The sequence below is a fragment of the Carassius auratus genome, chromosome 20, assembly GCF_003368295.1.
Source record: "Carassius auratus strain Wakin chromosome 20, ASM336829v1, whole genome shotgun sequence".
Taxonomy (NCBI): Eukaryota; Metazoa; Chordata; class Actinopteri; order Cypriniformes; family Cyprinidae; genus Carassius; species Carassius auratus.
The window spans coordinates 4,191,365-4,219,022 of record NC_039262.1 but is presented as its reverse complement, the minus strand read 5'-3'; the positions used below and the strand labels follow the sequence as shown (position 1 = coordinate 4,219,022).

The window sequence follows — 27,658 nt, the reverse complement described above, 5'->3', positions numbered from 1 at the left end:
CCTGTTCCTCAGTGAACAAACACAATAAAACCTACCGCAAAAGTTCATATGATGAAGCAATGACACACAACTCATTCTGTGAATCATTCAGTTCAAACCCACTGATTAAGATCTTCACCATAAGAAAAGAGATGATGACACTGGCTGGTTTATTAGTGTGGTTGAAGAAGTTGTCAGTTATAATGTTTGCTGGCATTCAACACTTTAGTTTATATTGTCAGTTCTTGTCCAATCCCAATAGCCATATGGTCTTCACAATAATTACAACATAATAAAACATTAAAGCCTGTTCAACAGATTCATACACAATACAAAACATGGGCATGTTACAAAAAAAATAAAATTCCTATTCTAAGGGGGAACAGAGCCACAATTTTTTTTTCTTAATTTACAATTGCAGAGTAATTTTACTAAATGTACCTGTCAAGGATGAGTTTTATTTTTTTGCTAGATCTATCTGCTGCTTTTGATTCATCAGATCTTCCAGTCCACCCTCTCATCACTGGGCATCACTTGGTTTGAATCCTCTCTCACTGATAGGTCTTTCAGGGTGGCCTGAGGTGGGACGATATCCAGAGCACATCAAACTGGTCACTGGGGTTCCTCAGGGATCAGTTCTTGGACCCCTCCTCTTCTCCATATACACTACATCTCTGGGACCCATCATACAGGCACGTGGTTTCTCCTACCATTGCTATGCTGATGACACACAGCTCTAGCTTTCATCTCAACCAGATGATCCAACGGTAGCTGCACAGATCTAAGGCTAAGTGGCGGAGATCCCGACATGAATGTAAGAACAATTACACCATCAAGTGACCACCTAACTTTCAAAACCACATTGCAAAAACTGCAAAATCTTGCAGGTATCCATTGCACAACATCAGAAAGATCGGACCCTTTCTAACGGAGCATGCTGCACCACTTCTTATCCAGGCCCTTGTCATTTCTAGGCTGGACTACTGCAATGCTCTTCTGGCTGGACTTCCATCATGCACAGTCAAAATGATTCAGAATGCAGTGGCACGACTGGTCTTGATGGACACTGATGCTTTTATATAGAACAGCCACAGACTTAGCACCCACTCACTTAAGAATCTACATTCCCTCCAGAAGTCTGAGATCCACTAGTGAGCGATGCCTCGTATCACTATCACAAAGAGCTAAAAAAAAAAAAAATCACTTTCCAGAACATTTTCGTTTACCGTTCCTGGATGGTGGAATGATCTTCCAACCCCTATCCGGAATGATGCATCCCTGACATTTTTCAAGCAACAGCTGAAAACTCACCTCTTTCTACACTATCTGAAAAATCTTTTTCTCTTTCTTCTTTCTCTGTCTAGCTTGTAATTATTTAAACAATGCTTGAAACTTGGTATGACGAGTACTTCCTCTGTCTATTTGCCTCTTTAAGATGAATCGCTTGATGTATTCCCCAATTTCAAGTCCCTTTGGATAAAAGCATCTGCTAAATGAATAAATGTAAATAAATGTAAATGTAAACATGTCAGGACAGCCATCATGAATTAACCAACAGACAGAAACAGTCAAGCTCAGCGTTCTCAAAGGCATCTCAAATTTGTCAACTGAAGGGTGAAATCAGCTCGGCAGAAGGAGCCCCAGGTAACATCCTGGCACAGAAAAGAGACACGTACCATTTACAGAGCAAAGAGGAGCTACTGTGCATCCCGTCAGTTTTCCTTCCTCACAACCGGAAACCATGCTTGCCATTTGTAGACACACGTTTCATAAAACACACAAACACATTCACACATGAAACTGTCAAGAACATGTCCAGGTCACATTTGATCACAAAACCAAAATGAAGAAATAATATTGTATACAAAGAAAAATTAAGACATTATTTTAGGACCAGATTTTGAAATTTTCATGACAATAATACATTTAATGTATTAATGTAACATGTATACATTTAAATAAGCTGTAGTAATATTTGTTGCATTGAATTTAATGTGATGTAAACGAAAAAAATTATGCACATTACTGAACTTTTTTTGTTATAGTAATGATAACTGATAGAAATTAAACACATCTTACCAGTCTTAAACATTTAATTTGATTGAAAAACTATATTTTGCATTAGAAAAAGTCAAATATTTGCATTACAAAATTAGAATTTGGATGCTTTAATTCATGAAACAAACAATGAACAAAAAAAGGCTTTTCTTTATGTAAAATATATGATTAAATATGACCTGGATATTTCTTTGCGATTTTCACTTCTGAAATCATTCAAGTTCATTAAAATGAAACACAAGTCGTGATAATCCATCAAAAGGCGTCAGGATAGATCTGTTATTCCACAAATGTACTAAACATGTTAAATACAGTCATTTTGTTTTCTTGTATGATTGTGATGGACAAGAGAATGTGTACCAGCTTGATTTGGTGCTATTCCTATGCAGTTATGTTTGATATCTCGTGCTATTCTTACTGATGATCAACAAATATTTGACGGGGGTTAATGACGTTTAGTCAGCATCAACCAACAGAACAACACTCAGCCATTCACACATGCACAGAAGCACACACACGAGTTAAAAACTAAACAAAACATGACCATCAGTGCGTTTCAAACGAGAATATGCAAAGTAAAAATAACACGAATCATTTAGACACTTTGACTCTCCCGTAATTCTCAGATGTGTCATCCAAAAACAGCCTCTGTCGGTCCATAACTCAGTTTGTTCTGTCAGTACAGCATGATCAAAAAGCAATTTGAGGTCCACTGACGCGTCCCTGTCCCAGACGTCCGTGAAAAGAGGTGCAAATAAAGCCTGTAGTGGTTGCTGATGAATCACACACAACGTTAAAAACGCTTGAAGGTAATCGTTTGTTCTCTAATTGTTCTCCCTTGACTTCAAGGAAGACAAGTTCAAAGAAAATTTCTCTGATATTTACAAGAAGTTTTAATACCCTTCACGTTCCCAGAGTGAGACCGTCTCGCGTCCGTGCGTCCATCTGTGCTTTTAAGTTCCCCGATCCGCTAAATGAATTTAAAACATTTCGTCTTGTCGTGGGGCAACCGCGTCTTGAAGAGTACCGAGTCCACTCTGAACTGAGTGTATAACAGCGGCATGTATCCGTAGACTTTTACGAAGAAGTTGATGCACTTGTGACGCTCGTGGAAGTGTGAATCGTCGTGTGAAAGAGCCTGCGGACAGCCGGGACAGCGGAAGGTCCAACGTGACGTCACCTGAGAGGAGGAACGTCATGATAAAATGAGATTTATGACTTCAATTTCAGTCAGTTCCTCACACAATCTATCAAACAACTTGAGAAGTCTGGGAATGTAGGGCATAGGTTTGTATGAACTACTTTTAATGGTGCTTTTGTCCTTTTTTAAGCTTCCTTCAGATAGCAATACAGGTTTAAAACAACATGAGGTTGAGTAACTGACTTTCAATTCTGAGTGAATTATTCCTACAAATCAATCCCTCCATCTAAAGATGACAGACTTATTAACTTCATAACACAATATCATCTTTTTCATTTGTGTAGTCTGTCCTCATATTGCAATCTGGTCGGCCTCTTCGTGACAACAAAACAAATGTAATTGATTTGTTTAATCCGCCGGGACGGGATCAGACGGAGAGAGAAGGGTGTGTGTGTGTGTGTGTGTGTAATAATGACAGAGAAAATCTATCAAATTTCATTACACTGTTAACTCATGGCTGTCCCAATGCTTCAGTCAATGGACTTCAGAACATCAAAGGCTTTTTAAAGCTTACTGAAATCCTACTGAATAATCCCACTGGAATCAATTTATTGTAGCATACATGAGTACGACTGGAAGAAGAGTGTTCTCTGGACACTTCCTAGACATTTCATTTCTTTTATAGTGCACAATAACCACAAAATTGTGGTCACAAAATAATAACAGGAGAATGTCCAGGTCTTATTTCACCCCAAATAAAAGTAAAAAGATAGATATATTTGACACAATTTTTTTTATAAATATATATATATATATAAGTGTATTTAGACATTTTAAAAGACAATTCAAGAACTTTCCCATAGAAATAGATTTTTCTTTTTTCTTTTTTAATTGTCAGTGATGATTTTTTTTATTAGATTTCAATTGTAGTTACAGCAATTTTGGCAGCAAAAAATTACTGTGATTTATAAACACAACTTAATATATAATAATATTAGATAATAATAAAAAAAAAAATCCTAATACTGTTGAAAATAAACCTTTTTTAATTTATATATATATATATATATATATATATATATATATATATATATATATATATATATATATATATATATATATAAATAAAGGTTAGAGTGGAATATTACCAGGGTATCTTATGTTCTTGATAACAGAGAAATGTATTTATTTATTATTAAATTTGAGGCATTGTGCTGTAACCAAATTTAAAATAAACACTTTTTTTGTTTTGACTGGAAGTTAAAGTGCTGCACCATGGCAGATTTAAATCGAATAAGGCCATATTCAATGTTCAAAACACAGTTAGGTGGAGAAAAGATCTGAGCCAATGAGATTCCTGTGGGCAAGGCTACCCAAAGCGATAGAAACAGAAATCAGCTGACTAACAGAATGTATAATCTGATTACAATTATTCAGTTGTCACTTTATCCAAAATGACATGACTGAGCAAGAACCAGAAATGACAAAAGCCCCAAATGGCTTGAAATAATATGTGCTTCAAGTAACAGCCCACTGACCTTGATGGGGGGTTTGCGAGTGATATGTGACACGAGGAAGTTCATGGCGATATCCTCACAGTTGATGTACTCATCCACCATGTCACGTATGGCTTGAGGCATGACGTAGGAATAGAGGTACGCGTAATACTGAGGAGAGGCAGAAATGATGATAAAAAAAAAAAAATGAACACAAGAGAGCAAAAGCATCTCAAATGTACCGTGATGTTGCACAACATAAATGCTCATAAATCAAACACGCTACGCTGTTCACTTATTCATCTGGAAAAATGAAGCACTGCGTCATGTATTCGGCTGAACAACGATGTGCTTAGTTTCAGCATTGGCTTACAACTAGCCAAACCATATCGTGGGTAAAACTACATAAGCCTAGTGTCTATTTTTGCCACAATCAGGCTTTGGAAGTGTCAAAGCGAGCAAAGCTTCACCTTGTGGAAGAAGGCCGCACCCGTCAGCACCATGGAGAGCTCACAGGAGTAGTTGGAATTGTAGAGCCAAGATTGGTGATTTACATCCCAGGCATGAAACCTTCCTGGGAATCCCACAATTCGGTCTCTGGCCTCCCGCCACACCCTGTGAGCGAAGAAAGAGAAAGAGATGGGAATGATCCAAACCGGAGCAAGAACTGTGATTATAATAATCACAGAACAGCACTTGGTAAGTTTCTTAGCAATATATGCACACAATAAATAAATAAATAGTTAAGTAATGCAGAAAACCTCAACCTTATATACACAAACAATATATTTATCATCAATAAATCAATTTGATTTAAATCTCATATATATTAACTAATAGAATATTGCTTATTTCTCTGCTTCTTTCTCTAACAATATTAATACTTTTTAATTGAATATATTTTAATGTTTTCACAATGGATTTATGCTGATTCTAAGAAATTTGAACAAATGCATTTTGAAAACATGAGTATTTGAATAAATAAAAAAATTCAGATGGTTTATGATGAACTATGTTATGTTTGTGCAGAAATCTTGTCTGACTGATGAATATGCATCACATCGAGTTTACTAGCTCGTTTTACAACTGTGTTGATCCAAATGGATGCCAAGTAAAGCCCTTTAATAGGGTAGCTAAACACAGAAGCTAAATAACTAGAAGCTTTTATTGCACAATTAAAAATCTCACAAAACAGACAGATCACTCATAAAAACTTTAGAAGTAGCAGCATCTTTGATTGTAATACAAACCTAATAATAAAAAAAGAGATCAGCCTGATGAATTCCCTAAATATTTAAACATACAAATAAGACTCCAATGCTACCATTTTTACTCCAAAACTAACAGATAAAAAAATAAATAAACAGCTTTATTGTCAAATGTGTATACACATGAAATAAACAAGAAATTAACATGTAATTTGTTTGTTAAACCTGTTAGTTATGTCAGTTGTTTAATGCATGTTTAAACAGGTTATGACAGCCACTGTGTAAATAAATATATTTTAACAACAAAAAGGTAGAAATTTTATAATTTAGAAGTTAATTTAAAAATTGCATTATGTGCTATTTACATTACATTTTGGGCTTTGTTAATTGTAACTTTATAGTAATGTAAAAGGGCTCCCTATTTAGAGCATGAGCTAAATGTTTCCTTAATGTATCCTATCCTTAAGGTAGATTTTTACCCTAATTTTGAATGAATTTAATTAAAGAAAGAGAAATTTGTTCAGTAAACTATTGTTTAATAATAATTAAAAAAGCAATTTTATATATAGTACCCCACCCCCGACCCGCCGTACCGTAGCCATGATGAACCATGACGTAAAAACCAAAGTATGTAATGAACCATCGTGTTTGTGTAGCGTTAAAACCCTACTAAACATGGAAATAAACACAGAGGTACACAGGAGAGAAGAACAGAGTTTTCTTCAACTGTCATTTACTTTATCAGATCAGATGCTTTAAATTCTTCAAACCAACAACTGCATCTGCAGCTGTTGGTTTAAACTCAACATCACATGACTGAATGCAAAAACAAACCCCAGCAGTTCTCTCTTCCTTGACAAACACATTTAAATGGGCATACAGATGTTAATGTGCATTTAAAAACACTTTTCACATCTTCAGATCACACTAAAATTTTTAATCTAAAATGCTATGCTTAAAATGTACGGACTGCGGTGAAAAACAGATCGGCTTACACTGTCTCTCCAATAGAAATATTTTGCTCTCCTTGCTTCATAAAACTGAATTTATTCTTTCTAAACATAGTTTAGCCCAAAGGAGTGACATCATGGGGAGTTTCACATTCTTTTCTAATAATATCAACGAAGAAAATGACCTTCACAAAATAACATTTCTTTAAAAGAGGCAAAAAGTACTGGAGCCACAGCATCACCGGATCTATCCTATACAAATAATCAAAAAAATGCCCCTATATATATCTTTAACAAGGAAGAAATATCTGCAAAAATTAAGGAGCTGCATTTTCAGGATGTAATGTTTCACCACTTTTTACCAACACAAAATCAAAGGATAATCTCAATATTTTAAGCCTTTTGATTGTGTTCAGTATATATATTAATGTTTTTGCTTTGAAATGGCCAAAACATGGATATGTAAACAGCTAAACTAGACAATAACTGTCATGAAAATATGATAATAATGAGCATTGTTTAATTGCTCCACCTTCATAAACATACTATACTAAAACTCGGCATTATAAAAACCTTACCTGAACCCAAACATAATTTCATCGTGTCGAAGATGGGCATCATCATCAATAGACAAAACAGCCTCAGTCTCGACTGCATCCCAGGGAAGGAAGCGATTGTTTAAGCTGTTCTTTTCTGTGTGTACCACCTGCAGAGAAAAAGCCCATCTGTTGAGTCAACATGCCATATTGTGAACGACTGAGGTAGAACATGACATTATTACAAGATTTTACTGGGCCTGCCAGACACATGACATTATAAAACCAACAAATGCCAATCAAAATAGCGTAATACTTCAAGAAACCATTTTTTGATTACTAAAGCAAAGGCTTTGGGTGCAGGGATGGTCTAAAATTAATTCAATGCTAGTTCTAATACAACTTTGCAAACTTACATAAAAGATGCTCAATTTCAAAGTTCCAAACTACTTGAAGATAGTAAGAAATGTGGGGTACTTCGGCATTCTGTTTGGGTTTTTATTTCAAAGTATAACCTAACTATGGGCTTAATACAGCACTGTTTCCTTTAATATCACCAGAACTAATTAGGCTTGGTGCCCTAGAGACATAAAAGCTATGCTTCAAAGACAGCAGAGAGAGCACACCAAATCTACAGCAGAATGCAATGCTTGTGAGGTACTATCACATTTAAGCCTTGGAGAATTCCAACTAAAAAAAAAAGCTTAACAAGATTTTTTTTTGTCCTTGAGTGGTGCCTGCCTGTGCTAAACTTGCCACCATGATGTAAGGGAGTTATGCATCAGTAGTGTGTTCAGGAATCTTACTAGGGTGTTCTGCATTGGTAGGGTGTTCAGGAATCTTACTAGGGTGTTCTGCAATGGTAGGGTGTTCAGGAATCTTACTAGGGTGTTCTGCATTGGTAGGGTGTTCAGGAATCTTACTAGGGTTTTTACTAAGAGGTTGCTTACTGAACCAGTAAGCAGTGAACCATATGACTGTAAGAAATATGATCAAGAAATACTGTATGCTCACCACAATTGGTAGACCAATGTCTGGCCAGAGGAGATCATCCGAAGGTGGTTTGGGGGAGTTCCACACTACCACCACTTTGTTGAGATAAGGAAGGCCATTTAGTCTCTCCAACGAGTTCATAAGAACCTCCTCCCTTTCATAAGTAAGCATGACCACAGTAAACTGCTCCCGTGGGACGTTACCTCCTAGAGCAGCTTGAAACTCTTTACCAGATCCCCCAGAACCTCCACCGATAGGGCGAAAACCAGTCCCCGACCCCAGAAACTTGGCTTCTGAGGGAAGTATGGGGTCCAAGGGAGTATGTGGGAATAGATGGAAGGGGCCAGGTGCACGATTCCAGGTGCGGTAGACATCAGCAGCTGTGTAGGTGAAGTTACGCAAGAAGCGTGGCGAAGCATAAGGGGGCTCTACTTCAACAGGCCCCAGATCTAAGTCACCATTGTCAGCCAAGTTAGCATCAGTTCCTGCCAACTTTCCAGCTTTGTGAGGAATCTCCTGGGCAGGCTCCTCACGTATAGGTGCTGCTGGTATCTGGATGCTGGTTCGTACGCTAGCTAGGATGGTGCTGAAGATGCTCTCTGAAGTGGAGAAGTACGTCTCCCAAAGAAACCGACCCTGCCGTCGCATGGCCAGTAGGTCGTTGTCTGAGATGCTACGCAACAGAAAGTGCAGCTCTGTTATGCGAGGCTTGGGTACCATGATGACTGCCTCACTCCAGCGTATAAGGTGATGGTAGGGCAACTTTGAGTGGTCACCAAGCACCACCGGTATTGCTCCAACTTCCAAAGCTTCAAAAAGTCTCATGCTACAGCCAGCAGAGGCCACCAACTGGCCATCGCCTGGAGATATCACCAAGGCAAATGTAGAGACCTTCAGTACCTCTAAACGATCCTCACGCTCCCCACACAACGCCCACTCTGTTGGTAAACTTGGCTTAGCCTGATTCTTGCAAGTGAACTCCACAAGAACCTGGTCTAGGTGACTGTCCTGTACAGCCTTAAGAGTGCCAATAATGCGATCATCATAATCAGCTGGTGGATCCCCTTCCATTTCCTCTTCGAAGGATTGTGGTGGCGCTTCAAGCAAGCTGCTCCTCAAAGACTCCACCTTTTCTCCCTGAAAGGTGAAGAGATACTTCCTCTTGACCGGGACTTGGGGAGGCACCTCTAGGAAATTGGGTTCAGACAGAGCGTGGACTAGAGGAGACACAACCATGTCGAAACCTTCTCTATATTGACGATCAAAAAAGGTAGACTGTGCCACTGCTGCTCGTCCTGTGCTCACATTGTACAGGAAGTTCTGTGTCAGAGACTTTCTTAAAAGATGTACAAGCAGGTGGTTGTGGCCGTCCAACCTCCAATACGGCAAGGCCTTGAGCTGCTTTTCAAGGTCTAAGGGTGAGGCAGGAGGAGAGGAGGGTGATTCTTGTATTTCCCCAACGAGCACTATGTACAGACAAGCAATGTTGGGATTATCGGTCACATATACACTACTTTTAACGGATGAGGCAAAGGCTTGTTTGACGAGAGGGTCCAACTTCTCACCCCAAGGATATGATCCTGTGTCATAAACATAGACCGGGAAGCCAGATGTAAGCGGACATCTAGCGTAATCAAAACATGTATGCAAACGGCAGTTTTGGGCCGACTTTGGAGGAGGGTATCCAGGATCATCCTTGTCTGGTAAAAGTCTAACTGGCAATGACAGTTTTGGCTGGTTTTGTGCCATGAGTTCCTTGTAAGAGTGCTCTGTCTGGCTGATGACATTTTTGAGTTGTAACAAGTCCTGTTTGGCACTGTCAATACTACGTTTACAGGCCTCGATGCGAAGGTTAAGTCGGGCTATCTCGCCATTGAGCTCTTGACGCTTTGCCTCAAGCTGCAGAAGCTCCTCGCTGACAGATTCTCGGATACGACACAGGTCTTGAACGTGCTTCGCTTCACACAGCTCTCCTCCAGGTCGTGGCCCAAAAATGCGCTTATCTGGTCCCCCTGCTTCATCGATTGTGTTGAGGTAGTAATGTGCAATGAGAGGGAAGCAAACCAGGATGAAGAAGAGCATGAAACTGAGCCAGGTGAGCCGTACTCGCCTCAGTACCCATGGCTGGGTGCTGTTCCCAACGATGCCTCCGCTTCGCTGCATCGTTCAACTATCACTCTCCTCCGAACCAGATACGTGAATGCAGCCTTTGAAGAGATTCAGCTGCCATAATGCAACCTCATCTGTACGGCACACACTTTCATTTTACCCCTTTCCGGAGTTTGTAACTTATGTGTCTTTGTTTTAATTGGGACTCCTAATAAAAGGAAATTTCATCTTTCTAGTGATATAATGAAGTTGTCAATAAACAATATGGTCTTGAGTGCGGTATGATGTATGTTGAAATATAAACTATCCAAGAGAAGAGGGAGAGTCCCAGACAGCGGTAAAATCTGAGTGTCCTTGATGGAGATCAGCAATGGAGGCATGGTTGATCTGCATTTTTATTGGTGGCATCACACTCCGGTCACTGTTCCATAGTTGGGACTCATGAATTGGCCACAGTGTGCCATAAACTTTTGACGATACTGCATCCCATCCAACTGCGTTTAATCTGCAAAATAGAAAGAAAGTATCAGTTGGAAAACGAGTATCAGTAATTTGGACATCATTTTAGAGTCTTAAAAACATCCCTAGGTCATCTGATATGATCAGTGCTAAAGATAAGAAATATGAATCACTTTGTTTTGATCTGAAATGAATATGACAGATTTCATACATCATTATCCTGATGGAAGACACATCAATCTTCATCAAGCCTAAGACCCGAAACAGACTGTACGCAACTACATTAGCACTTCCAACTATGCATTCCAAAATGAACTGTCAAGTGTTCTCTTTTAACCATCCCTTGAGTCTGCCACCAGATTGCAAGTATGCATGTGAAATATCTACTATAGAACAGTTCACTTGCAATGTGTTGGCCACGCATTTATGCCTGTATTTTTTTCTGGCCTAAGAGACTCTCTGAACAAATCACAGTTCTTAATGGCTATTACAGTATGCAACTGGCAAGAGATGTTTTAAACACAGCTCCACAAAAAAAAGAAAACCCATTCACACCCATTTGTTAGATTTGAAACCAACTGGCAGTGCTCAGAATGACCTCACAAGCTTGTCCTATTCACTGAACACATTATCTGGTATGCTGACAGCTAGCTCCAAGCATTAGCAGCTGTTCTAAAACAAACCCACAGAGCAAACACTCCATAAGGCATGCGTACAGGAAAAAAAAACCTGATTCGCCTCAAGTGACCGTCTCTGTTAGATTTGCCCATGTAGCCATCAGTTTAAGCCATGCAAGATTTCAGAGAGCTTCATTATCTCTGGATGAGAGAACATGAGGGATGTTTTTCCATTAATGGAACAGATTTTGACACGGCCACTGATCCTAGAGCGGGAAAGAGATGAACTATCGCTTAATTCTGTTGATCAAAACTCACACAGAGCACAAAACATAAATATATATTAAGACAAGCCTGTATTAAGACAATGTCAGGACCTATGCACTATTTTTCACATATACTTCACATCAACGTATTACATTTGCAATAAAATACAAATAGGGATTCGGTACAAGCCTGATCTCCATTGCTATTTACAGACTATCAGACCTGGACCGTGTGAGAAGGAAGGGCAGCCTGTCCTCTTTAGATTAATGACTCTAGATCTCCAGAGAAATGTTACAGTGATGAGACAGACGCTGATACAAAGGGACAAATTGGGGCTCATAAAACACTTCCCCTCTGAACACCTGAAGTGGATAATCATTCTTTATGACCTTTCCCTGATTAGGCTCCATTATTTAGCCTCCTTCCACTGCCGTAAGGGTTGTTATTTGTGGCTGGTTCAATTATACATCACCTTGATATACAAAAAAAAAAGTAAGCATCAGTAAAATCCAAAACACAAAAGATACACTCTGTTTTTACGCAAGACGGAGAGAGTTTTGCTCCATTTATGATTCAAGCAATTTTACCTCTTTTGTGAGTTTAAAATCAGTCTTCTTCATTAAAGGGGGGGTGAAATGCTATTTCATGCATACTGAGTTTTTTACACTGTTAAAGAGTTGGATTCCCATGCTAAACATGGACAAAGTTTCAAAAATTAAGTTGTACGTTTGAAGGAGTATTTCTGTTCCAAAAATACTCCTTCCGGTTTGTCACAAGTTTCGGAAAGTTTTTTTCGAGTATGGCTCTGTGTGACGTTAGATGGAGCGGAATTTCCTTATATGGGTCCTGAGGCACTTCTGCCGGAAGAGCGCGCGCTCCCGTATAGCAGAGCAGAGAGAGGCTGTGCACAGACAATCACTGATCAGAGCGAGAGCGTCGCCAAATGTCACAAAAGGAGTGTGTTTTTGGTTGCCAGGGCAAGACAAGAGAAAAAGAGAAACAGCATTAAGGGACCAGTGGATGGAGTTTATTTTTACAGAGCATCAACGGAGTTGTGCAAGTGTTTGTGTTTGTTCCCTGCATTTCGAAGATGCTTGTTTTACAATCAAGGCCCAGGTTGACGCTGGATTTGCACATCGTTTATTTCTTAAGGATAATGCAGTCCCAACGAAAAAGGGTCACGATCGTGTGTTGGAACCGCAGGCGGTGAGTAAAACGGCTTCAAATATCTCTGTGTTGTTAACTTAGCTGTCGGCGTGTAAGCACATCAAGTAAACAACATGCGATGTTGTCATCAAACTGCACTTTCCACATGTACAGCTTAAAACAAAACAAAAAAAAAAAAAAAGACGACAAAGTGGAACTTAGTCATTTTCCAAAACCGCTAAGCAAATATATACAGTTTCAGTACATACCACATAGAGAAGCCTTTGCTGATGCTGCTCTTGTTAAATTTCAGCCTCTGGATCTGTGTCACAGCTTCCAGACTCGCTCAACACAAAATCTTACTCGCGCTCGTGATTCTTTAGCTCCGCCCACACGTCACGCCTCTAGGCGCTCGTGTTTTTCCGGGAAAAATCGGTACAGACTATCTTTCTCTTATGAATATAATAAAACTAAAGACTTTTTGGAGTTATGAAGGATGCAGTACTACTCTATATGTACTCAAGATTAACAGGATATTGAGTGAAAACGAGCATTTCACCCCCCCCCCTTTAAATAAATTAACAGAAATCAATATTTGTAGATATAGCAACATAACTGCTGACCCTAATATGTACACTGTTACACTAAGTTTAACAACATTTTTAAATAAACTTGTATTATATTATTAAAGACAATTATAACGTTGCAAAATATTTATATTTCATTTATAAATGCAGCCCTTTCTATTAACCAAAAAAAATAAAAACTGATAATAATGTTTCTTGAGCAGCAAAGAATATTAGAATGATTTCTGAAGGATCTGAAGACTGGAGTAATGATGCTGAGAATACAGCTGCGCATCACAGGAATGTTTTTCTCATGTAAACAGGCAAGATCCAGCATGTCTGAGCTCCATCTCCACTGTCATAAAAACTGTTGTGTGTTCTGAAGAAGAACTTCACACTGACCTGTGATCAGGTCCGGAGAGTTTCCCAGGAATAACAACTCTCCGTCTAGTCCTCACACTGCCTCGGGGCTGTGAAGGCAAAGCAAATTTACCACAAGCCAATATTTAACCAGTTTTGTAAATGGAAGGATTTTTTTTTCCAGCCTTGCCGCGGCTGAGTTAGCAGCAAATACGGATGAAAGCAAGAAATTATGGATCCCTTATTATCAGTGCGAGCATATTTTATGCAGCAATGACATTTCCAGACGACAGGGTAACCAATTTTCTCCTAGTTAAATTTGCTTTGAAGGCAAGAGTCCAAAAAGAACCAGTATAAATAGAAAAAAAATGAAACATGTTCAGTATTTAAATTAAATATCAGTCTCCACTGGTTTCTGCATTGGAGAAAATTTTCCTTCTCTCTTCCCATTTTTTCACTTCCTCTTCAACTGAAATGAAAGTTGCATCAGCAGAACTGGACATCAAAAGTTAGGTTTAAAAAGTCGAGCATTGATTTCATTTTTCTAAAATTAGGTTTAATCATCTGAACAAAGCATTACCAGAATTATAAAATCACCTTAGCATCTAGACAGCAGCACAATTTGACACTAATATCTCTTATAAATGTAGTACTGTGTATCTTACTATACGTGAATCAGAAACGGCTTTTAAAAAATCTGATAAAGCCAAGTCAATGTTTCTCCACATCTCAATTCATCTTTATCAGATGTTTCTGTCAGAGTCGTTGCTCTCCTCGTTTTCTAAATAACACTGTTTCTCCAATTTATCTATGTTTTGCACCATAATGAAGGCAAATGAAATTCCAGGCCATATAAAATAACTCAGCTCAGCACAGAAGCATTCGTTAACTAGAAGTTAACTAGGGCAAGCTTTTAGCTGGATCGATGTTCTACATAAGGCAGTTTAAACATCAGACGGATGATGAGCTGCACTTTGGGACATCTTCTCCAGGCAGGAACGATTTGGCAGTACTTTCTCCCAGATGATCTCCAGAACTCCATCAATGAGTCACTCTGTTCCTAATGCACTGCTGAAACAATATAGACCACCGAGGTAATACAGCCTGTCTGACTGAATTATCTTAGATGCATTCTGATGTCAATGATGTCAATGTGAAGTCTAGAGACAGTTGTCAATAGTGCCAAATGAAAAACATCAAAAGATGCAATAAAATTTTAAGTAAAAGTTACGCTTCTAAGTGCTTATTAAGCATTCCCATCGATCTAAAAAGTTGAAAAATAGGCCAACAGCTTCTAGGTTCTAGGTTCACCTATAATTCTCTATTATAGGTGAAAAACTTATTTTATGGTCGATAGGTCTGCTTCCCCAGTCATCAATAAAACAGAAAGCTGCACCACTAACATACTGTATTGGGAGGGAGGGAAAAGAAACCAGTTGTTTACTCAGTATTGACCTCGTTCACACATCTTATCTGCTCTTCTACGGAAAAACTTCGAAACTTTTCCAGTGGAAATAAACCAGAGACAGCTGTGTTTAATTAACTTATGCATGATCTATCAGAACGTTCTGCACTGAATTTAACATTAAAAGACTCTAGCTAAGGAGGTTTTGGCATAAAGGCCACACATTGGGCTTTAAATAGAGCACAAATAGTGTAATTCCTTTTGAGATGTTCTGAGTCGACTGGTTCCACAAGAATACGCTCTCATCTTTCAATCTAGATTTGCTCAGGCTCGATGCCTCAGACAATTTATCTTGCCAGATGACCATGCATGGATAGTTTTCTTTGACTAGCAAGCGCTAACAGGTCCCACCGCGAGACTTCCTACAGTGGCCTTGAGGCATATTTGCATCCTGTTTGCCCTGTCAGTGTGAGCAAGATTTTCACCCTTAATATGTATACGTTTCACCCTGATTTGGTGCACATGGCCAATGTCTTGCTCCAGGCAACACGCAATCCAAAAAGGCCCACCTTTATTTTAGCCTGAAGGAATAATATTGCTGATATGAATCATCAAAACGATCCGTGGAAATGAGAGCCAGCCTGATGTATTTTTTTATTTTTTTTTAGCCTATTCCACATTTGCAATATCTGAACAGAAAATGTTTATTCAGAAAGCTATTATAAGACTTCAGTATACTGGAAAACTATATGATGTAGAAACAATTTCACTAAGAAATTGCTAGTAAATTTCACAAGCAATTACTGAGATGACAAGTAACACATTTAATTAAATGTGAAATTGTGAAGCAGTAAAACTGAAATATTTTTTTTTTCGTAAGTAATCTGTTTTACTTACAACCTTGAAAAATCACTCAATCATGCATTTGAAAGTTAATCATCTGGGCACATTATGCAAATGATAATTAGACAGAAAATGCACTTATATTGTTATGAAAATAACGTAGTCACAATGTAAAAAGGCTTAAAGGGCCTAAAAATAGGTTGACTATCAAAAGTAGGGATGCACCGAAATTTCGGCCACCGAAAATTTTCGGCCGAAAATGGACTTTTCGGTTTTCGGCCGATAGACTTTTATCACCGAAACAACACGGCCGAAATGTTGTGATGACCCAAACAGAAACCGCTACCTGCACGTGCACCTGCATAGCGCAGACCACGAGCTCCACGCGACATTCACTTAACACCAGTGAGAACATTCTCTCTCTTCGTATTCCTTTATTCGCAGCACTAAAGCGTCTCCTAACAAAGAGATTAAGACGGACCACAAAGTAAAAACAAAGAAAAGTACAGTCTTATTGAGTCTGTTAGCACACGTCTCACTGAGATCTTTTCGGATCCTCTGCACTTCATCGCGAATGTGCTTGATCCGCGTTATAAAGACCATTACTTGGATGCGGAAATAAGGCAGCGCGCACGAGAAATGATCCAGGCCGCGCTGGATGCGGAGAACCTGCGTGGAGACGGAAAGCGCCAAGCGCAGGAGACAGATCAGAGCGCAGAAAAAAAGACTCTGCACCAGATGAGTGGCATGCACCATCGTTGTCTGATATGTCCAGTGGAATTCTGCAACAAAGTGCCTCAAATAATAATAATACGTTGGCTATTTTGTTCTTAGGCTACTATACACACACACACACACACACACACACACACAAACATACATACATAATATCAGATTGTAGCCATATTTATGCTAGATTTCTGCTTTAATTTGATAAAAATGTTTATTTATGCCCTGGCCCTATTTAAATACACTCTCTCAAATATTTCTCAAATGTCAGGCAGATGACAAGCTCAACTGCTCAACAGCTAGATGGTTATCTGTCTGAAGTCCCCATCCCCAGAAGTGATAACAGTCTTGCCAACTGGAGAAGTAATGCTCTTCCTAGTCCTACAGAAAACAATTTATAATGCACTTCACCTAAATGCACTTTGTTTTTATGAGAGAACTGTCATTTTAAAAACTTTCTGCAGGCCAGTAGGCCTGTACATTATTATTAAATATACACATGAGTGGGATACATTTTTAGTTTGAATTTTATTTTATACTGTGCATTGTTGCAATGTGCTTAATAAATATTTGCATCATTTGTAATTATGTATTTTTATGTTTTTTTTTTTTTAAATAAGTTATGTAATTGTAATTATCTTTGAAACTTTAATATTAATTTATGCAATTGCAATGTCTTAATTTTAGTAAAGTTAGTACACGGTCATAGCAATAAATGCAATGGTTCTAATAATTGGCATAATTTCTTTCGGTGTTTCGGTTTCGGTTTTCGGCCTTGTTTTTCTCTTTTTCGGTTTTCGGTTTCGGCCAAGAATTTTCATTTCGGTGCATCCCTAATCAAAAGAGGCCACAGCTCTGAAGTTGTTTACCAAAAACAAAGCAGCGAACGCCCCACGAGATAAATGATAACGCTTCCATACACAATTATCTATGCACATCAACACAAACCAAGCTAGAGTTACTCTGAAATGTCCCCCACCTGCAATCGAAAGACCGTCAGAGGAACGAGAAATGTTTTTATTTATTTTTTCAGAAGATGACACCCTCCAGCCAGTAGATTTGCCAGTGAATGACACTGCGACTAAATGCAAGGACTGTGATTCTTTGTGGACATTCTAACAGTTTTAATGAAGCAAAGTGAGTAGGGCTGGGACAACGCGTTGAGGTCATCGATGACGTGCATCGATCGCGCACTCACAGTCTTCAAACTACACGTGCGCGGTCTTGCGTGCTCTCTCTCTCTCTCTCTCGTGCATATTAACCAAAATCATTAGACATGATAGAAAAAGGGCAGAACGCCAAAGTTTCACATGGAGCATTCAGAGATTTTGTTTTTCTCCATGACAGGCTGCTGGCTCCCACTGTTATTTTATTATATATTTATTTCTTTTGGAAAAGCACTCTCTGTATTAGCTTAAAGCCCCCAAGTTTACATTGGTTACTGTACTCTTTCAATTGCTCTAAACAAGTATTTTGGGTGACATTTTTTATTGAATGCTAGACATCAATTGTTGTTATTTTCATCTGAAAGAAGAACTTTTTTTCAGTAAGCTAGGCCCTATGTGTTCAGTAAGCTTGTTTCAGTAAGCTGTTTTCAAGGCTTCAAGGTTTTATTGAATGCTCTCTCTATACAAGTGCAAAGTAATGCATTCTTAGTCAGTCTTTTATTTTGTAATTTTAAAAGCTATAAACATATATTGCAATGTTAAGGAATTCATGTTTTTTTCATTCAAATATGTAAATCAACATGTATAAATTGTTAGTAGTCAATTAATGGGTAGATAATCAAAATCGAATCGGTCTGGAAAAATTAATCGTTAGATTAATCGATGCATCGAAAAAATAATCGCTAGATTAATCGTTTAAAAAATAATCGTTTATCCCAGCCCTAAAAGTGAGACATTCTACAATGAAGACTGCCTGCATACTCTGCATACTTCTGCTCTGCACTAAAGGTATGTACTTTGCTGGGAATCTGAAAGGACATACTTTTGAGTTCCTAACAGTACTGGTACATACTTCCAAATCATAAAATTGCAGCTTGATACCAGTTTGAATTTCATGCATAATAAGAGAGGAATGTCTAATGAGAAATTATTTTTAGGTGGATACATTTAAATTGTGTCATCTGAAAGGTAGAAAGAGAGACGATTCACAATCTCATCCTCATAGTTTAAGGGATTGTTGGCAATATTAACCTAAAAGCCCAGTATATCATCTGGTCAACCTTTAGCATGATATTTTCAACATATTTTGATTTGAAATACACTAATCCTAATTAACTTGGATATTTGCAAAATGGTTTGCAACTATTTCAGTTACCTAATGTAACCTTGGAAAGAAGTAGAGATTGAAACCAGATGTTTTATTCTCATTCCATCTCATCTCTGAGGCTCAGTCGCTGAGGAGAACGCTCTGAAAGCTGACAGCCAATTCTCATTGCCTACAGGCAGCTTCAAGAGAAGTTACGAGGAGGAGTCATCTCAATCCCTTTCTTAGGAGACAGACACTACGTATAAATAAATCAAGTGATAAAGATTCAGAGCACAGGTATGTGGGGATAATAAATCCACAGTGAGGTGCACTAACAAGAAGGACTGAGGCATCTTGTGCCTGATTATTTCTCAATTATATTCAGGCTGTTTATGGGAGTTTGCCATTTGTTATCTAGTCTTGCATGACAACCCACTTCTGGGGAAAAATGCTAAGATAACTACTGCAATGCTCATGCCTGAATATAGTTTACAACAAATTTATCAAGATTGCAAATGTAAAGGCTCATTAAAAGTAGACATCTGAATAAATGTGAGCTGTGTGTTGCTGATGTATTGCTAAAGTGTTATTTATCAAGATAATATGCGGTTACTACTCTACGACATTCATATTAGACAGATATAGTTTTTTGCTCATTTCAGCAAATACCTGGTCAAAATCATACGTTTGATCTATTATAAAACAGTTCACATAATTTGAGGTGTCCTTCAAGTTCAGGTTCAATCATGTTGTCATCACATCATATACAAAGAATCTCAAAGATCTTCATGACAAACTGTCAAAATAAAAGTTTGGTTTAAGTTGAAGAAACTGTGACAGAATATATTACTATTATAATTATTAAGTTAGGATGATGATGATAATATGAATACTTTGTGCAGCACTGTTTACAAAATAAATAAAGAGTAAATAAGTAAAAAAAAAAGATTTTGTTTTAAACAACAAAACAACTGTTCTTTTTCATTTGATTATATTTTAAAAGATTAATTAAACTGTTAATGCTTTATTCCTTCACTCCTACCACCATTTTTTATATAATATTTAAATTAAATCATAAATTTACACAAAACAGACAACACTGAATTTCTGAGAAAAATAAATTCAAATAATTTAATAATAATAGTAATTTTAAAACAAACATACAAACAAAAGCTTTATGAATTTAATTCATTCCACATGGTTTTCAATTATTAAAATTATAACTAAATCATGGAATTCAGAAAAATTCAAATGATGGGAAAATTAAAATAGAATTTTATTTAATTTTTTATTTTAATAAATTATTATTAAATGGTATAATCCTCACGGTTTTATTTAATTAGACATGCTTTTTGTCTACTAAAGTTTTATTTAACCATACAAATGGAATTAGGGGTGCTCCCATTAGGATTTTTGAGGCCAATCGCTGTTCATAGAAAACAGTATCTGCCGACTTTTCTTCTTTTATTTCTTTCAGAAATATGCATAAGCACTGAATGGTTTAAACACTGGCAAGAATTAAAAAGAAATTCCATTTATAAACTTTAGTGATGATGCTCGATAGTGCAAGTGATAATTCCTGTGTCAGCTGTGCTGATTGCTTATTTGTGCATTTTCAGAGAGTAAGAGACTGCGGGAGCGATGATTCACTCACACTGTTTGTGAAATTATGTCTCACAGAAAGTTTTCAAATTACTTTATAAGTTGAAGAATGAATAATGAAGAAATATGAATTATACCTCACTATACAGCAATATAATTATTTCACCCACGCCAAAGAGAGACTGAGACGGTGCTGCTGCATGTCATGCCAAAGCTCACACAGCAGGCTTGAGATTGGTTTTTTGAGATTGGTCTTTACAGAGGCCACTGATCAAACATCCCAAAGCAATTATCAGTCGGTCAATCGGAGCACCCCTGAATGGAATCCAGAAAAATGAAAGCCGAAAAATACTGAATTTGGTCAAAAATAAAATAGATCTCAGTGTTCTTTAATATATTAATGCCTGACTTGGCAAACATCACTGATAAATGAATCTCATAAAACACTATTAAGCCTACTCCAAGCTGTGAAAATTCAATGTATTTAATTTCTTCTGACACACTTTTAGAGAGAAGCAGCACTCTACATTGCGAGTTAATCACTCGCACATGCTAAATTTAAGTCCTCAGATTTTACTCGCCAGTGTGTGAATTGGGGAAGTTCACACTAATGGTTAGAGAGTTGGACTCCCAATCGAAGGGTTGTGGGTTCTAGTCTCAGGCCGACAGGAATTGTGGGTGGGGGGAGTGCATGTACAGTTCTCTCTCCACCTTCAATACCACGACTTAGGTGCCCTTGAGCAAGGCATCGAACCCCCAACTGCTCCCCGGGCGCCACAGCATAAATGGCTGCCCACTGCTCCGGGTGTGTGCTCACAGTGTGTGTGTGTGTGTGTGTGTAACTGCTGTGTGTGTGTGCACTTTGGATGGGTTAAAAAACTAGAGCACGAATTCCGAGTATGGGTCACCATACTTGGCTGAATATCACGCCACTTTCAGAATTGGAGGCTAAGTAAACGTTTAGCACAGATACATTTACACTCGCCAAACACTCTGATTGAGAGCTTCAGAGATTCACTCTCCATCAGTGATCTGTGATATTTTTCAGTTCATCTGAATGGATGCGCAGTGCACCCGTTTTGTGTATTTGATGTATAGTAAACTCTAGTGTGAAGGCGCACACTTCGCCATTGCTTTGTCTCACACACACGCAGAGATAGAAAAACCTCTTTCACACTGCGATTCCAGAAATTACATGGGTGATGTGTCCCGGCAATTGTTCCCGGGTCGCTAGATTTTGCCTCTTTCACACTGCCAGTGATTTCCCGGAATATGTGTGTGCGTTCACACACAACCCGTAAAGGTCCTGTAAAGACACGTGACATCAGGATGTGACGTGTAATGTACGACTCGAAAATGCTAGGGATGTTAACTTTCACTTAAACTGGCGAACGATCTTCGTTTCAGCGCGGATAGTGAGGAGCTAACTGATCTCTGCTTCATTATAGTTTACACAATTTATTTTGTCCCGAACGTTGATCTGCCTTCAAAACACCTGGTAAAAGAGTCACGGGACGTGTTTGTGTTCACACAGAAGGCGATCTGGCAATGTTCTGGCAATTTTACGGGACCAACGTGCAGTGTGAATGGGGCTAATGAGAGAGAGAATTGACATGCCACATGTAAATTATATTCTTTGTTGTATTTTCCTGTCAAAATAACCGTGTTCCTTTGGAATTCTTCAGCTGTTAAGAACTGTCGGATTTTCTGGTAGTGGGTGGAGCTAATGCACAAATGACAATCTCATTGGCTGGAGCTCACCAATTATCGGCCCTGTACTGATTTCAACCTGATTAATATCCAGGAACCCAGTAGCTCATTAATCCTTTGTGCGTTTTATCTTGTTCTTATTACTAGAATTCGTATGATTATCTTATCAGTAATTTTGTTAGTTTTTCCCATTTTAATTTTTTTACAGAAACACTGAATGACCAACAAAGCAACACCACCAGTCCAGTTAAAATGATCAGTTTAAAATGACTAATATGCATTAATTCATGGTTATCAAGTTTTAATTCTAAATTACTAAAGTTATATTGTTAAATAATACTTGATTATCATATTATAATGCTTGGCAGACTGATGTAAAGAGTGTACTTTCAGTTATTTAAAAAAGTGTGCCATTTTACAAACTATATATATATCTCAGTCTGGCAAGTAAACTAAAAAATTTACTAGCCAGTGGCAATTCAATTGCCAAGGTGTCCGTAGAGGATTGAGAAGGAAGGGAGGATTGATTTCACCCTGGGGCTGTGTGGCTGGACAGGAAAAGCACAACCTTTTCATGCCTGTATCCCTCTGACATTTCTGAGGTAGAAAACAGGGATCACCTGATATTGTGGTACAGAGACACACCCTGAATGATTCCATTATGGCCGAGCTGGACTGCTAGTGAGATGTAATGCTTTTCATTTACACATCCATTAGCTTGGAGCTGGACTGCAGCCGCAGATGCGGAGCTCCAGGTTCTATAATTAGCACTTTAATTCAATGTGACTACACACTCTGTGGGTTTTCTCTTTTCCATTTCCAAGAGAGTTGATGTATGAAGGAAAGAGTGAAAAAGAAAAACAGAAGCTACATGATTCAGCACCATCTGACACCTTTAATACCAAAATTCATAAAGACCTGCCTCTGGAATCAGACTCGCGGTGACCATACTATAGTGTTTCTCTGGGTGGACAACCTGGGAGGCTTCTAACTTCAGCAAACTGAAATAGGAATAGGAAATTATACAAGATAAAATTAGACCTTTTTTTTAGGCCAGCAAAACCCAAAATAAAAGTAATTCTATTAAAGGTTTAGTTCACAGAAAAATCAAATATGATTTTCTTCTTTCAAATGAGTCCATTCGGAGTTATCTTAACATTTATCCTTGCTCTGCCAAGCGTTAGAATGGCAGTAGGCATATATATATATATATATATATATATATATATATATATATATATATATATATATATATATATATATATATATATATATTTTTTTTTTTTTTTTAACAGTCTAAAAGTCATCAAAGTGCGTCCATCCGTAATAAAACGTGCCTTACACGGCTCCGGGGGTGAATAAAGGCATCCTGTAGCAAATCCATGTGTTTTTGACAGAAACATACCAATATTTCAAATGTTATAAACACTTTTCTTTCATTTCCACTGTCTGTCATACGTGCAAGCAGTTCTGGTGCATGACGTAGGATGCATGCGTCTCACATGCACCTGTGAGATATGCTACTCTCACGAGTTTATTTACAGGAGCAAAGGAAGCAAAGTTTCCTTACTTTAGCCAAAGAAAACCAGTCTCCTCTTGGCTTATATCAAAATCTTTTGTGACCGAATTTTTGTTTTGCTGTCTCTCCTCTGCGCTTCCACAAGTATAAGTGCTTTATATTACATAAAATGAGGACTGACGTGCCTGCAGGAGAAAACCACTCTGAAACCTTAAGAAGTTGTTTAATCATCTGCATAATGCACCAGGTCCACTTTCTGAGCAGTGTAAGGTGTACAGTCATCTTAATTAGGCCAGAACCGGCAATCGATAGTTCACAACAATGACACGGCCAAATAAGAGAGCAAGAGAAACAGATGGAAAGTTCTGCTCTACCTTCCTTGAATATGCAAAAAAAATATATTAATTTAAGCATTTCAAACACCCTAGAGCTGATGTAGTTTGTCCGAAACTTTCAGCTTCACTCTGTGGGAACATCTAACCCAGAAGTCTGTGCCCAGGAAATATGGCATGATATATTAGCTTCTTCAGAGCAAATCAGACTCACACTAAAGTGAAAAAATAGGGCACATCAGGTTCAACATCAGGCACTAATAATTTAATTCAGATCAGACTGAAGTAAACTATATCAGACTTAACTCATTCTAATGAAACAGGAGGAAGAAACTGGACAGACAAGTGGCTGCTTTGTTCACAATTAGAGCAAGTAAGTTTCTCAGATGCAGTTTTTTTCAACACAGAAACAGCTCTGTCAAGCAGAACTCAAAATAGATCTGTGAAATTAGTCATGAGACTCTAAAAATTGCCCATTTATTAGCGATATATCCCAACATAAGTGTGTTTGTAATGAGGGAAACCTGGCTCTATTCAGTTAACTATCTGAATCCACTGCAATAAAACAAACCAACAAATTCCAACATGGCATTTGCCATATTCAGCACCAGATCAAAATAAGTCAAATCCCAGCAGCGTTATCCATCCAGAGCAACAGGCCCTTTCCCAGCCTTATGCCGGATCACAGGTTTAACACCAGTAAAATTTTAAGACCCTAGTAACAGCTGCCAGACCTCAGCAGATCCACACCGCTGGACAGTGACTGATAACGGGAGAAGAGCCAGCGTGATTGTTCCTTCACTGGCCGGGAATTAATGCATTATGCTCAAAATCACAAAGCAGACTACAGTACCAACAATGACCCAGGACAACAGAAAAGCCAAGTCTATTTCCATGAAGTTTAGACTAGAAAAGGCTTCTGCTGGTTTCAGAAAGGTCAAATTAAGACTTTTTTAAAGGAATAGTTTACCAAAAATATAAATTATGCATAATAATGCTTCCTCCAGTGAAAAAGTTAATTCCCTGTTGTCCAGTCACATCAAAATCCACCAACATGTTTAGATCTGTTTTGATTTGTAAACTGCAAAACTATGGATAGAGGACTTATATTTTAGCCAAACGCAACAGTTTTAAGTTTAAAGACATATTGATGGATTTATTCAATCTTTCTGATGGCAACCATTCACTGAAGAAGATCCACTGATGAACAAGTCTGATGAAGATTAAATCTGATGAGGAAATAAACTTGAAGGTGAAGAAAATGTCTGTAAATATTCATTTTTGAGTGAACTATTCCTTTAACACTGTCTAGAAGCAGAAAATTTGCAAACGTTTTATTAGCAACACATCAGAATTTGAACAATAGCTCTCCATTACTTTAACACATTTTTCCAAAAAACTGCTCCCAACTACTAGAATATGGAAATAATTTTGACTGTGCCTTCTGATTACACTACAAAAAAATAAAATATGTTAAATAAAAATTCAGCAAAAGTCTAAAGATACTTAAGTCACAATCAATGCATCTACTTAAAACACACACACACAATTACCTAAGATGTCTTTCTAATGAAGGTTTTTTTTTTTCAAACCTAAGACAAATATCTGCTAATGGGCTCAGAAAAATGTAGATATTGAGAAAGATATTGCGTACAGTGCCATGAATTCTACTCCAACCTTTTAAAGGCGTTCATTTAAGACTTTAAGATCAGCAGCTTCTTTAGTATACGAATAAATGCAAAACTAAAGACTCCACATATCTTAAACACATGACACCTAAAATGAAAGCTGTTAGACTATAAAAATGGTTTGGTGATTTAGTATTTGTTTTAGTCATGCCTGAACTGGCACTGCATTGCACAGATGGTCACCCATTATCAGGGCAGAGAGTCAAAATATCTTTATTTTCCTTCCCAAAATAAACGTGCAAGGAGTTATAACCTTCACAGATGGGTTAGAAGGAAAACAACTCATTTAGCACCCTAAATAATCACTGACCACCTCAACACAACTCATCATCGACTGACACATCTGCTACTCCAAATTCATCACACGGATGACCGGCTGAACCGACTCTGAACACCAGATGCAGATCTACAGATCGGATCTAATCAATATTACCATGGGGATCTGATAAAATGATCATTCATGGATAATTATAACGTATTATATTCAGAATATGTGAATAGACACACATTATCACACTCATGTTCTGGTCTGGTTCATGTTCTGATCTCAGAGTCAAGTTCTGATTAAGAACAATACTCATAATCTGAGTCAAGATCACAAAATCATTATCAATAAAATCAATGTCAGACATTCTAAATGATAAGAAAAATCGGATCTCACATTGCATATTGTAATAGACCACATCACTGTCTAATACATCTGATATCAGTTGATGTTATAATTTTTGCTGATTTCTGACTGTATTAGATGTTAGAAATGAATTACTATATTAAATAGCAATTTTAATACTGATACTGCTGATCAAATGAAATGGTGCATATTATTAAATCAGATCAGTGCCTTTCTGATTTTATTAAGCAGATCAAACAATTAATGACCAGACTAGAATTTAGAAAGCTCTGGATATTGATAATCAGATGAAATGTTTCATATTAATAAATCAGATAAGTGTCTGTATGATTCTATTGTACTGATCAGATGTTATACATTAATGACCAGATTAGAGTGACCAGTATTGTTGATTAGAGCAGATAGCAGAAAAGACAAGTGTCTGATATTGATATAGATCAGAAATAATACATTAATAACAAGAGGGTGATGAATATTATCAATAAGTGCAGATGTCATAAAGTAATGTCAAGATTAAATAATACTAATACTTAAATCCAGTGTGTTTGATATTATTTGTTTAGGTGAGTCTGTCTGATTTGTTTAGCGCGTCGTTTAAAGACCAACTAACACTGATTCACTTTAGACACATAACGTTAGAGATCTAAAAAAAAACATATTCCGGCTAAGGAACGATATTATTACTCTTAGAGCAATATCATGACTCAAATCATATCAAACACGAGTGTTATTTACGTTGAAATCACTAGTGTTTTTTCTGCATCTGTCCGTTTGATGTTAGCCGCTGCTAACCGACCCGCTAACGAACGACACAACCGTTATTTTACTGTAACGTTACCTCAGAATAAATCCATCAATCAGAACGGGCGTCGGTGCTCGTAAACTTCAGTTCTTCAGCGTGTTCATGGTGTCGGTAACCGACAGAAATGTCTCGGTAAACGGCTACTGAAAACACTCCGTCTCTGAGGTGCAGCAAAACGCGTAGCGCTCCAGCAGACAGCAGCGGGTTTCTGCGCATGCGCGATAGCAGCCTGAGAGCTCTAGCGTCGTTGTGTGCGCGT

At 37.8% G+C, this 27,658-nt stretch overlaps 1 protein-coding gene across 1 annotated transcript; it reads right to left on the bottom strand.

The window, feature by feature from the left end:
• Positions 1–127: 127 nt before the first annotated feature.
• On the bottom strand, positions 128–27,620 carry extl3 (exostosin-like glycosyltransferase 3). The gene is made up of 6 exons (XM_026290519.1): positions 27,436–27,620; positions 8,383–10,975; positions 7,411–7,538; positions 5,145–5,289; positions 4,717–4,845; positions 128–3,217 (listed from the first exon to the last, which is right to left on the bottom strand). Exons 2-6 carry the CDS (start codon positions 10,522–10,524, stop codon positions 3,008–3,010), a joined length of 2,754 nt encoding a protein of 917 aa, XP_026146304.1. The 5' UTR covers positions 10,525–10,975; positions 27,436–27,620; the 3' UTR covers positions 128–3,007.
• Between the last annotated feature and the right edge of the window lie 38 nt (positions 27,621–27,658).

Bases quoted from the DNA above. Each gene is read 5' to 3' on its own strand.
- extl3 (XM_026290519.1), bottom strand. From the start codon at position 10,524: ATGCAGCGAAGCGGAGGCATCGTTGGGAACAGCACCCAGCCATGGGTA. The intron at 5,290-7,410 runs GTAAGGTTTTTA...CTTCGCTCACAG, and splicing joins GAAATTATGTTTGGGTTCAG to GGTGTGGCGGGAGGCCAGAG. The intron at 3,218-4,716 runs GTCAGTGGGCTG...TCCTCCTCTCAG, and splicing joins CTCGCAAACCCCCCATCAAG to GTGACGTCACGTTGGACCTT.